Source organism: Capsella rubella, unplaced genomic scaffold (genome assembly GCF_000375325.1).
Source record: "Capsella rubella cultivar Monte Gargano unplaced genomic scaffold, Caprub1_0 scaffold_2, whole genome shotgun sequence".
NCBI lineage: Eukaryota > Viridiplantae > Streptophyta > Magnoliopsida > Brassicales > Brassicaceae > Capsella > Capsella rubella.
The window spans coordinates 6,662,595-6,675,763 of record NW_006238922.1 but is presented as its reverse complement, the minus strand read 5'-3'; the positions used below and the strand labels follow the sequence as shown (position 1 = coordinate 6,675,763).

The following is a 13,169-nucleotide window of genomic DNA, read 5'->3' as shown; positions in this document are numbered from 1 at the left end:
ATTTCAAAGTAAGCGATCGAGTCTTGGTGAAAATTCTTCCCCAACAATTTAAGGTTTTCGGGAGCATGCACAAGGGGCTTCTCCGGACCATTTGAAGTAATAGCCAAGATAGGGAAGGTTTCATACAAACTTGATCTACCCGACATTTTGAAGATCCATTCGGTTTTCCATGTGAGTATGCTCAAGACCTATCACGGAGATGTTGAGGACGAACATCATGGAGAGTCATCTCGAGCTCCACCCATTATGATGAAGTCTTACGATAAGGAGATCGAGGAAGTACTCTCGTCAAAGGTAGTTCGGAAACGTGGTGTTCCTCGACGAACACATTTCCTCATCAAATGGAAGGGTTTACCAAAAGCGGGGGCTTCATGGGAACCAGAAGAAGAGCTATGGCAATTCAGAGAGGAACTCAAGGCATTCACAACGACGAGGACGTCGCCGAATTAGATGGGGGAGGATGTCACGGCCCATTTACTTGAACACACATACGGGCCGGACTATGGAGAAAGCCCACCAAACACTTAGCATTTTCCAGCCTTTTTCGTTGAAGAGCTTCGAAGCCACTTAAGGAAAGACTTGGAGAGGATTCTCGGAAGACTTTGTCACCAAGCCAAATCCTTGTATTTATGACGATATCTTAAATATCGGCCATTATATCGCTTTAATCTCTACCGTCCACTAAGGCGGTGTTTTGTATAAATAGGGGTGAGATCCCTCATTTGTAATCATCCAGCATTTTTATCAATACTAGAGCAATTCAGTAATCACTTGTCTTTTCACGTTCTTTTCGTTCTTTCTGGGTTCTTTTCTCACAAAGGGTCGGAAATATTGGGAGAGTTAGGCTACCTAGTCCATTTGTTCGAGACAGAGAGCGTCTAGGGCTGCACAGTTTGATCACCAAAGATCAAGTCCGTGACAACGAGGTGGCATTGATAGGCTTGATTTAGCTTATTTTTATTTCTATCCTTATCCAAATGTTGATGCTTATCCTAAACTTCATGCTTATCCATTTATTGTTCTTATCCATAATAGTGCAGTAGCTTGCCTACCAACCTACTAGCTTGCGGATGCAAACGAAATGATATGCTTGTGATCGCGTTCGTACTCAAAACTCCTTCGGCCAGAAACTTCATCGTCATATGAAATATGGCTCAAGCCCAAAAATTAATTCTCCTTTTCCTTGATCCATTTTCCTTTGATCCATTCTTTGACCATTCCATCTGAATATTAGGCCTCGGTTAGGAACATTACAACATCGGTCCACGGCTGGGTGGGAACAGGCAACGATATGTACAAACCAGAGTTCGACGCCTAACCCTTTCCTTGTTGGCAAACTCGACACCTCTCCACAAACCGTTCAACATCCCTACGAAGAGTAGGCCAAAAATACGATGCCATGACAACCTTCATTGTATAATTCTTCAATAATCTTGACCCGCAAGCTACAAACTGGAACACACAACCGAGCACCATAGAAGATAAAATCGTCGTGCATAGTGAATTTAGAATGTAGGCCTTGGCGAATGTCAGCGAGATGAGGAGCAAAGTACGGATCAGTTCCATACAAGTCAGCAAATTTGGAGAACCCGGTTACCAACGTGTGCATCGTAGTGAGTAAGGTGTGGCGACAACTTAATGCATAAGCTACACGGTTTGTTTTGCCTGATTGGTATCGTATAGAGAAGGTAAATTGCTGAAGAAATGCAATCCATGAGGCGTGACGGGAAGACACCTTTGCTTGGCTATCTAAATGGCGTAGAGCATCATGGTCTGTAAACAAGACAAACTCCCGGTGAACCAAGTTATGTCGCCAATGTTTGATAGCTTGCACCACCGCATAAAACTCTGCATCGTAAATACTGTAACGGCCTCGCTCTCCGGCTAACTTCTCACTAAAATATGTGATTGAACGGCCTTGTTGGCTCAAAACCGCGCCAATACCCAGCTTTGATGCATCACAATGTAGCTCAAATGGAAGAGAAAAATCCGGCAGTACCAATATAGGAGCGGACGTGAGCAAGAACAAGACGTGTGACGCCGAACTCGCATTTGTGTTTAGCCGCAAAGAGTTCTTTACGCCGGAAAACACACAACACCTCACGCAATGGGAAGAATGGGCAGCGGCGGAGGAACGAAAGATCAGAATATCGTCGAAGTATACCACTACAAACTTCATGATGAACAGCCGTAATGCTTGATTCTTGATACGCATAAAGGTACTAGGCGCGTTGGAAAGCCTGAACGGCATGACCAACCATTCGAAAAGTCCTTCTCTTGTCTTGAACGCCGTTTTCCATTCATCCCCGGGGCGGATACGGATTTGAAGGTAGCCACTCTTAAGATCAATCTTCGAAAAATTAGAGGCCATTCCAATTTGATCCAACAAGTCGTCAAGGCGGGGAATAGGAAACCGGTAGCGGACTGTGATATTTTTAATTTCCCAGCTATCCACACACATTCGCCACAAACCATCTTTTTGGAATTAACAAGGCTGGGACGGTGCAAGGACTAAGACTCTCGTGAATGTGCCCTTTGCGCAGCAAGTCTTCAACTTGATGTCGGAGCTCCTCGGGTTCTTGAGGGCTCATTCTGTAGTGAGCACGGTTCAGTAGAGCTGCACCTGGAGTCAAGTCAATTTGATGCTGAATATCCAGAGGGGAGGGAGACCCGGTGGTAGCTCTTCTGGAAAGATGTCGGTGAACTCGCGCAGCACGGAGCATATGATGAAATGGTTTGGACGGACGTCGCCTACAGCGGTGAAGCAAAACAGCAAAGGCGATCCCCTCTTTTTTGAACTCATCGTCAAAGGTAGCTACGGAACATAACAGTGTCGAAGATGCTGCCTGTGGTGGAGGCGTCACGGGTAGAGGAGTCTCCAGAGTTGGCAGCAAAACAATGCGATATGTCTCCCAGTAGAAGCTGTAAGTATTCTTGGCTCCGTCATGGAAAATCATTCGGTCAAATTCCCGAGGTCAACCCAAAATTAGGTGACTCACATCAATAGGAGCAACATCAAAATAGAAACGGTCCTTGTAGTGATGACCAATAGTAAAAGCGACCAAGGCTCAATTAGTGATGCGAATATCGACGCCATCTTGCATCCAACCAAGCGAGTAAGGAGTAGGTGTGGTTCAGCCAGGATGTTCAAATTCTGCACAACATACTCCGCCATAATATTCCTTGAACTACCCAAATCGATAATGAACGTGCACACACGGTCTTGGATTATACACGATGAGCGAATGATGTTGTGTCTCAGCCAAGAATCTGTCCGGCTAGGTGGTTCTATACAGAGCCGCCGTGCTACTAACAACCTTCCCGTGTCGCCAGTTGTGTGAAGACCTTCCACGTTGTCCTCGTCTCTTCCATCTTCTTCTTAATCGAAAACTGGTGGTGAGTTATCTTGTCCGTCATCCATGAGCAGTCCACGACGTGTTTGGTTTGGACATATCGTTTGACGATGTCCCGCCTAACCACAAGAGTAACATCGAAGAGCATTGGGTCGAGTGGAACGGCGTAGCGGCTGTTCCTCCCGAGCTGCTCTGTTTGTCACTTCATTAGCGGTTCCAAGTTCTTTTATCGCGGCCGATGTGGTGGTTGTGCTCTGGTCGTATGGTCGTGTCTTGGCCGAAGGAGTAGAGCACGATGGTGAGCGAAATTGGAGCTCAAAGGATGCAACTCGACGGTGCGCTTCTGAAACCGAGGTAGGATCGAATTGCGACATCGCATTTTGTAGTTGTACTCTTAAGACACCAATGAAACGAGACACTAACTGGATGGGACTGTCGAAAATATCATTGTGAGTGACCAACAAATAAAATTCTTCGACGTATTCGTCTACGGATCGACTCCCCTGTTTCAAGTTCTGTAGCTTGTTGTAGATGGTGCGATCATAATTGTGTGGTAGGAACGTGGCTCGTAGTTTCTTCTTCAGTTTTTCCCATGAATGTATATAATCCTTCACCGTACGGCTGCGTGTGGCCTTGGTATGTTGCCACCATGATGCGGCGTGTCCGGGAAACCGTGCCGTAGCTAAGGCAACCTTGCGATCGTCTGGTACTTTCTTAAACTCGAGAATTTCCTCTACAACCACTAACCAATCAAGGAGAGAGTCGCCGCGAATCCCACCATGGAACTCTGGAATCTCCACTCGAAAGCTAGCTTTCCACCGTGTATCTTGAGCATGGTTGTCTTGTTGCCGGAAATTCACTAACTCCCCACGATGTGCTCCCTCATGAGCAAACGGATTGTCCATGGCCCAAAAATTTTCTCCCCCTCGTCGATGATGGCGATCTCCGAGACTGTGAACAAGCGTGTCTGTTAAATTTCGCATAGCATCTAGGAGATATGCTTGTAGGTTGTGTTTTGATGTCAACAGAGCATCACGAAACTCAGCCCAATCAGTCGTTGTCATCGTGTGGCGGCCGTCGTCTCCCTCACCTTTCTTGTTGGCTGGAGGCATGGCTACACGTTGACACAAATTCTCTCTAAGAACGAGATGAATCTGATACCAAATAATGTAGAGGCATAAGCGGAAATGGTAACAAAAGAACAGAAGGATATTGAGAGTCCTCCTCTCTAGCTTGACACAAGCTCTTTGGGCAAAGGTTTGCCTCTTTTTGGTTTTTTTCTTATAAATATCAAAAACTGACTCGAAACAAAGACGCAACAAAGTTTATAAAGCCCTAAACACCAACTAATAAGATAAAGCCAAATCTAAGAAGGGATGGATATGTTAACATCCTTATTTTAAAACAATGTCAAAATATCAAATGAAATTAAAAGATCAACACCCATTTGGTCGATTGCGTAAAGCCCACAATAGCAACGACCAAGCCCGGTAAGAAGATGCGTTGCATCATTTATGCATGTCCTTATGTGATGGTAATACTTCATGTAGTTAACGAGACAATTATATTGTTTACATGTGTAACAATGTGTTGGCGGATACTTCATGTAGCTGAGAATCATTTTTCCTTAGAAAATTCGACTCTAAATAAGAATTATTTTTCTCTAAATAAGCATTACTCCGTTTTAACCCCTAGATTGCATTCTATATAGTTCTAGTTTTTTTTAAACTCTTGAATTATTGATTATTGAAAATTATGAGAATTATTAAAATAAAGATTCTACTATAGATTATTCTCCCCGATCCTAATAGATTCATCACAAATTACTCTTTTTCCTCAGACGAACGACACTTCATTCACCATGCGTAGAATCACGGTGAACAGTTCTAATTGTACATCGTGTTAGATCTCTAGAAAGCTTGTCTCATTCTTCTGCAAATTAATTAATAAATCACATTATCTGGACGTCGAACCCGAGACCTCTATATGTAGAACTATTTATTATTATTTTTTCTTTGATCAAAATTTTTTCAATTAAATATAAATATGAATTGGTTGCCAAAAATATTCTATCTCAATAATAGATTTACTACTTTATCCTTTTTTTAAAATTCATATTCATAATTAATTTAAATATATAGAAATAAAACAATTTCAATTATAATAATGTAGAAAGAAGACCCAAAATTCCATAGAAATCAAGCTTGGAATCTCCCAAACACACCAAAAAAAATTAAAGACATTAGAGGATAATAAACAGTTAACGGCTGGTATAAGCTTAATACTGATGGAGCTTCAAGTGGCAATCTAGGGCTGGCAGCTGGTGGTGGTGTTCTACGTGATGGAGAGGGAAACTGGTGTGAATGATTTGCACTCAATATTGGTCGATGTTCCGCACCTCTAGCAGAGTTTTGGGTTGTCTACTATAGACTTGTTATTGCCAGGGAGAAACAAGTTTTAAGAGTGGAACCGGAGATCAATTCTAAAATGGTGGTGGTGTTTCTCAAGAAGGGTATCTGCAAGTCCTACCCATCATCATCCCTAGTATATTTGTGTTATGGCTTTTTATCGAGAAACTGGATTGTCCGGGTTCCTCACATGTATAGAAAAGCTAATCACCTTGCGGATAGATTAACAAACTATGCCTTACTTTGCTTTTAGGTTTATTTACTTTTGATTTTGTTCCTGATGTATTGGAGACTATTTGGAGGGACGATGTGGATGGTCTTTCAAGGCCTAGACATGTCGTTTGTGGTCGGTTTAGTTCTTTTAAATACACAACTGTGTGTATGAAAGCAACAAAAATGCAAGAGTGATAATAATTCACTCTCTTTCCTCTTCGTCACTTTCTCTCCCTTTTAACCAATAACAAATATAATATATATACTAGATTTTAACCCGCGGTACACCGCGTAACGACATTTTAAAATATATTCTTTTTATTATTTTTGTTTGGTATATAAGAGTGTACTACTATATATTGATTGTTAAGTTTATGATTTAACCCGTAGAATATTATATGATAATTTTTTTTTATGTAATCGTAATTTGATTAAATTAATTAAATAGTATAATATTTAAAATAATGAAATGATACTGACATAATATTCGTTTACATAATATAATTTCATATTAAAATATTTTTGTGAGTTATACTATAGTAAACAACCCGTAAAAATATCTATAATCATAATTATGTAAATTATAACCCGTTCCATCACATGACCCGTTCTACACAATTATCAATAATACTTTAGCACATACATTTTTGTATCGTTTGAGTAATATACATCCGTTTCTAAAAATTCAAATTGCAACATATGCAAAAAAAAATTATATTTTTATTTTTATTATATATATGTTTATGTAATAATATAAATTTAAAAACAAATAAGATCATATAAAGATGTTGGAGAAATCTTTGATTTATTAGGGAGAGATTTTAGGAAATTTTGTTTAAATGCAATAAATATTGATTTCTAATTTTGCAAAATTATTATGATTTAATTACAAAATTTATGTTAAACTTTTTCTATTTAATCAAATGGTAAGGATTTAATTATGCAAATATTACAAAATAAAAGGGTAGAACACAAAAGGTACTTCGAAAATGTTAATATATATATATATATATACTAATATAAAACAAACACTTATATAATTACTTTCCTCACACCTATATATAAAATAATAATTTCATAACAAAAGAAAAATATTTCTGCAAAAAAAAAAAGAATAGATAAAGAGAAAGATAGACAAAAAAGTATGTGGTTAAGAACACCATGAGTTGTCGATAGTTGAAAAGTCTGAGAAACAAAATATCAGAAAGAAGGGAAATTAAGTCTTGAAAACATAAAGGTAGTTCTTCCTCAGGATGAGCTAAAGAGCTAGAATCTCTCTTCTTCAAAAGGTTAGTCATTTTTCTTTTAATGTTATCAATCTGTTTTCTTTTGTTCATGGCAACAAATTTTGTTTACGGTGAATGAAATCTCTATATATCTTTCAAGTTTTGATACTAAAACCTTGTCTATATCCATATAAATTTCTGGCAGTTTGATTGGATCTTACAGGTTACTCACTAGTTTATATAGGCTTTAATGGAATTATGAAAATCTTATATTGCTTTGTTATACCTCTTACGGAACTTGTGATATTTGGCTCTTGTGAATCTGGTGTGATTATAAATGTTCGTCAAATACTAAGTAACTTGGTTGTTATTTTCATACTATTTAAGCAGGAGGCACTATGGCTACGGAGCTTCTGTCATTTGGAATACAAAAGCTTTGGGACCTACTGAGCCATGAACACAAACAATTTCAGGGAGTTGAAGATCAAGTTGATGAACTAAAAACTGATCTAGGCAGGTTAAAGTCATTTATGGAAGACGCAGAGGCTAAAAAGCATACAAGTGCGAGGGTGAGGAACTGTGTGGAAGTGATCAAGGAAATCATTTTTGACGCGGAAGATATACTTGAAACTTTTATCCTAAAAGACCAACTCCAAAAAAGTGGTGGCATCAAGGAACATATGAGAAGACTTGCTTGCATCATTCCTGAACGCAGGGAAATCGCTTTAGAAATTGGAAGCTTAAGTAATAGGATCTCTAAGGTGATTCGTGATATGGAAACTAAAGGAGTACAAAAGATTATTGGCGACATGAGGGATCCAGAACCTCTTCCTGAAAGAAAAGAATTCGCTAGACAGGAAAAAAGCAATCTTGTGGGGCTGGAAGAAAACGTAGAGAAGTTGGTTGGATATTTGGTGGAGGAAGATGATGATCCAATTGTACTAATGACCGGGATAGGTGGTCTTGGGAAAACCACCCTTGCTAGACAAGCTTTTCATCACGACAAGGTTACGGAGAAGTTTGATAGACTTGCGTGGGTATGTGTTTCACAAGTTTGTGATCGGAAGATTGTGTGGCAAAATATCTTGCAAAGTTTCAGAACCAAAGCAGAAGAAAACGAAATCATGCAGATGAAAGAAGAAAGACTCCAAGATGAACTCTCTAGATTGTTGGAAACATCAAAATCATTAATTGTCATTGATGACATATGGAAAGAAGAAGATTGGAACCTAATCAAGCCAATATTTCCACACAATAAAGGTGATGATGAAAGAAAGATAAAATTCCAGTTCACACAATCACACTCATTATGCTCTCTGTGTTATATTAATTTTTAAGTTGTACAGGTTGGAAAGTGCTACTTACTTCACGAAATGAAAGAGTCGCTGGACGTGAAGAACCATTTATCAACTTCAAACCAGAATGCCTATCTGATGAAGACAGTTGGACACTTTTCCAAAGAATAGCGATACCAATGAAAGATGCATCTGGTAAGCATTCAAATGAAGGATATATATATATATATATATATATATTTCTTATAGACTTTGATCACATAAATATGAATGGATCTGGTAAGCATTCAAGAAGGGATGATCGCAAGACATAGCTTTTTTTTTTTTGAATTGAATGTAAAATTTTATTCAATTAAAAACCATGTGTACAAAGAATGTTTCAGTTGGTTTGAAAAATTAGAAAGTATTTGGAAAATAAAACAGAATTTAAAAAGTTATAGGTGAATATTAGCGGGTGGAGAACCAGAGACGGAGACCATCGTCATAACGAGGATTACCTATGTCTCGGAAGACATAGCTTTAAAATAGCTTATTGTAGTATATCATTATTACATCATACTGAACTGAAATTCTTTTCATGGTATAAATGATGTATTTTTTATTTGTTTGATGATGTTGTGTAGAACCGAAGAAAGTTGCTAAGGAAATGGAAGAGATGGGTAGACGAATGCTTAAACATTGTGGGGGATTGCCTTTGGCTGTCAGGGTGTTAGGAGGATTGTTGGCTGAAAATTACACAGAACTCTACTGGGAACGAGTATCTAAGAATATTGAATCTCATCTCGTTGGAAGAGCCAATGATGGCAACAACAATTTATTGAACCGTGTATTGTCTCTGAGCTTTGAAGAGCTGCCTGGTCATTTAAAGTATTGCTTCCTCTACTTGGCCCATTTTCCAGAAGATTACGAAATAAGTATAAAAAATTTGTACTATTACTGGGCTGCAGAAGGAATAATCAAGTATACCAATGGAGAGAGCATTAGAGATGTTGGAGATAGCTACATAGAAGAATTGGTAAAGAGAAATATGGTTATATCTGAAAGAGTCAGTACCACTTGGAGATTTGAGAAATGCCGTATGCATGACTTGATGAGAGATCTTTGTTTGTCAAAAGCAGAAGAAGAGAACTTCCTACAAATTGTCGGTAACAGCTCCCCGTCTGAAAGTACATCTCGGAGATTTGTCTCACATGAACCATCTGCATTACATGTTGAGAGAGAGATAAATAATTCAAAGGTTCGATCTCTCATTGTTCTCAAGAAGTATGTGACGGAAAATTATTGTGAAGTTTCATGTGTAAGCTTTACAAGGTTACAAGTGCTGAGAGTATTACATCTCCCTAGAGTCACTTTCAAAGGAAGGAAGTTACCTTCTAGCATTGGAAAGCTCATCCACTTAAGATATCTGAGCTTAAAAGGTGCGGACATATCTTATCTACCATCTTCTCTAGGAAATCTAAAGTTGCTGATCTATCTAAATTTATATGTGGATGGAGAGTTTATATTCGTGCCTAATGTCTTGAAGGGGATGAAAGAATTGAGATACCTTAGATTACCATATGATATGCATATGGAGACAAAGTTGGAATTGAGCCATCTAGTAAACTTGGAGATCTTGATTAATTTCTCAACAGAGAATTGCAGTTTAGAGGATCTTTGTGGTATGACCATGTTGAGGACTCTTGAAATCAGATTAACTGGTGAGATCAGTTTAGAAACCCTATCTGCATCGATAGGTGGAGCTAGACACCTGGAAACTCTTGATATAACACTTAACGGGGCTGCTAAGGGGACGAAAGAATGGAGAAGTCTATTCGAATTCATTAATCTCCAACAGCTGAATTTGGATATAAATATTCCATTGTTATCTAATGAATTGCAGTTTCCTTCAAGTCTTACAAAGCTGGTTCTAGAGGAGTGTCGTTTGGAGGAGGATCCGATGCCCATTCTAGAGAAGTTTGGTCAATTGAAAGATGTTTTTTTAATTCGAAATTCTTTCTGTGGGAGGAGAATGGTTTGCTCTAGGGGTGGGTTTCCTCAATTGCAGTCACTAAGTTTTCATGAATTAGATGAGTGGGAAGAATGGATAGTAGAAGAAGGCTCCATGCCACTTCTCAATTCTCTTCTTATTTCGAATTGCAAGAAACTAAAGGAGATTCCTGATGATGTGCTGCGATCCTTAAAAGAACTGACTTTTTTTGATATGGGAGAGGATTGGAAGAATAGATGGTCGGAAGGAGGAGCAGATTATTACAAAGTCAAACACATCCATCCTGTTTACATTGATGAATTCGGGAACTAGCAGGTAAACTAGTAGGTAAATTATGATTTTTCAGCTATTTGTGTGGGAGGAGAATAGTTTACGTAAGAGCATATAGAACTCTATTTTTTATTCTTTTTATAGAGAAACTGTATTTTTCTCTATGTATAGAGGAATACATTGGAGATAGCCTAAACTACACTTTTAGTTAGTTTCATCGGAACTCGTTTGATGCTATGTGACTATGTGTTGCAGATTATGATGGTTTTCAATTTCATCAACTGGATGAAGCCCTTGAAGGTATTCGACGAAACGTCTAGAAACTCTTTAGCCTCTCTAATAAAACTTTTTTTTTTTCTGAAAGAGAAATGAAGTGTTTGTTGGCAAAATAGATTCTAAAAACAATTTACCCATATATATACCGTGTCACATTTTTTCTAACAGAGACGAACATTTCTTCTGAATCTCATTGACTTTTTCTTTTTGGTTCTTATGTTTTTGTAGCCGACCATGATCTGAACTGAATCTCTTACCAACTTGGGCACCAGCGAATCAACCGAATAATAAACGAGACTGTGTTATGCTTTTGTGGTTTGTATCAAATTTCTTTTTTTTTTTTTTTTTTTTTTAAGTTTTATGTTTGCTGGTTTGAGTATTGAATGATACACTTATTTAAACCTTGTGTGTTGCTGTATAATGAAATTAGTTTTCACCAGCAAGTCTTGCTTTATCCAAGATCCCCCTTGTATAATGAAATTTAACCAAATTTCCAGTTCATTACAGTTGGTTAAAACCTATGCTTAATCAACCAATTCAATCACTTCTGTTTTACTTGCAAGTCTCTGCTTCTTTTTTTTTTTTTTAATAATGAAAGAGATTCTGGGCCGAAACTCATACATCCCCCAGACCCGAAACCAGAGCATGTTATATGGTTTCGTCCCAAGCGCTACTCGAACCGGTGACTTTTGAGCTTTTGCCAAATATCTTTACCAGTTGAGCTATTAGAGCATGGGCATCAGTAGGACTCAGAAAAAAGTTTTTTTTTTAATAGATTTTTTAGAAAAAAAAAAACAGGTAACCAATCGCGGGCCGCCACATGTCAGTGGGGCCCGCGAATAGTGAAACACAAAGCAGAGAACGGTCCCGTTTGGAGGTACGTCCCTTTTATATATTTTATTTTTTGATTTTTTTTTATCTTTTTGGGTGTGGGACTGGACATGGACTGCCAATGCCCATGCCTTTAGCACTTGGTAGTCTCTGCTTCTTCTTTTATTCATTAAAAAAGAAGTAGCTTGCAACAGCCAGTCTACTATCGAGTGGGATGTTTTCAAGGGAATGATTCACATAAAAAGCATATACATGTGTAGACTATCTAATTGATACAACTTATCTAGAGTGCATTAAATTCATAGCAATGTATGTACAAGGCCTATCTGATTACTGACAGCTGATCAGCTGCGGACGCTTTACTGCATAGTCCAACTTCTCAGTGACTTCTTTGGTCAAGTTAAGAAACTCGATCGAAACCCAGCTCTGCTCCCAATCTTGCAACAATTACAATAAAAAACCAAATATTTTGAGCTCAAAGATTTGGATTTTGCTTTATCCATTATAAAGTTTTTAAGACTTACTTAGGATCCAATACCAGTTTTTGAACCTCTTTGATAGCTGAACTTGCTGCGTATAGCGACAACTTTCCAATCTAAAACCCAAAAACTTCAACAGTTTAGCAATAAGGCATTTGAGGGTTAATGTTATAAAAGGAATCAAGAATAGTTTTGTTTTGGTACCTCTACAATCTGATGTTTTTGCCTCATTGTCGTTAGGTAAACATCGAATCTCTTCAGCTAGTCTCACGCCCTCCCTAACGCTTTCAGGAAACTAGAAGTCGAATGCTATCTGAACGTTCGACTATGTTTATACATACATGTGCAAGAATCAGTTATTATGTAAACAAACGAGAAAAGAAAGTGTTTCCTTCTTTTCCTTTTCATCGTTAGATTCTTAACTTGGAAGGTAGAACCAGTCGGAATAAAAATGGCTTCACCACGACGCTGCTCAAATGAAAATGGCTCAACTCCTGAAACGTATAAAGAAGATTAAGTGTCTCGTTCTTTCAACTTTTCCACGGGATACACAAAACGTTTGATTTGCTTACCAAACTCTTGTTATTAGTTATCTCTTGTGGTATTCGTTTAGGTAATGTCCTTCATATAACTAGCATGATGCCTAAAACACACAGAAAAACACTCAGAAACGAAACGCAACGGTTAATTAGATGCAACAACTGAATGATTTTAGATGATAACACTCAAAAAGTCATCTGTACAATACTTAGGAGGGTTCTGAAATATTCTCGTTTTCCTTTTCAGATACTTAGCGAGCTTTGCATTGTCTTGACACCTGAAGATATC

The 13,169-nt window shown here is 38.3% G+C and overlaps 1 protein-coding gene across 3 annotated transcripts; it reads left to right on the top strand.

Moving 5' to 3' along the window:
- The first annotated feature begins 7,147 nt into the window (after window positions 1-7,147).
- LOC17896304 (probable disease resistance protein RF45) lies at window positions 7,148-11,470 on the top strand. Of its 3 annotated transcripts, XM_006300650.2 has the most exons (6): window positions 7,148-7,263; window positions 7,591-8,460; window positions 8,547-8,690; window positions 9,119-10,800; window positions 11,011-11,055; window positions 11,260-11,470. In XM_006300650.2, exons 2-4 carry the CDS (start codon window positions 7,599-7,601, stop codon window positions 10,795-10,797), a joined length of 2,685 nt encoding a protein of 894 aa, XP_006300712.1. In that variant the 5' UTR covers window positions 7,148-7,263; window positions 7,591-7,598; the 3' UTR covers window positions 10,798-10,800; window positions 11,011-11,055; window positions 11,260-11,470. The 3 variants fall into 3 exon arrangements, with proteins under 3 accessions (XP_006300712.1, XP_023644103.1, XP_023644104.1); XM_023788335.1 differs by lacking the exons at window positions 11,011-11,055; window positions 11,260-11,470 and having other exon boundaries at window positions 9,119-9,913; window positions 10,378-10,615; XM_023788336.1 differs by lacking the exons at window positions 11,011-11,055; window positions 11,260-11,470 and having other exon boundaries at window positions 9,119-9,913; window positions 10,021-10,140.
- The last annotated feature ends 1,699 nt before the right edge of the window (window positions 11,471-13,169 follow it).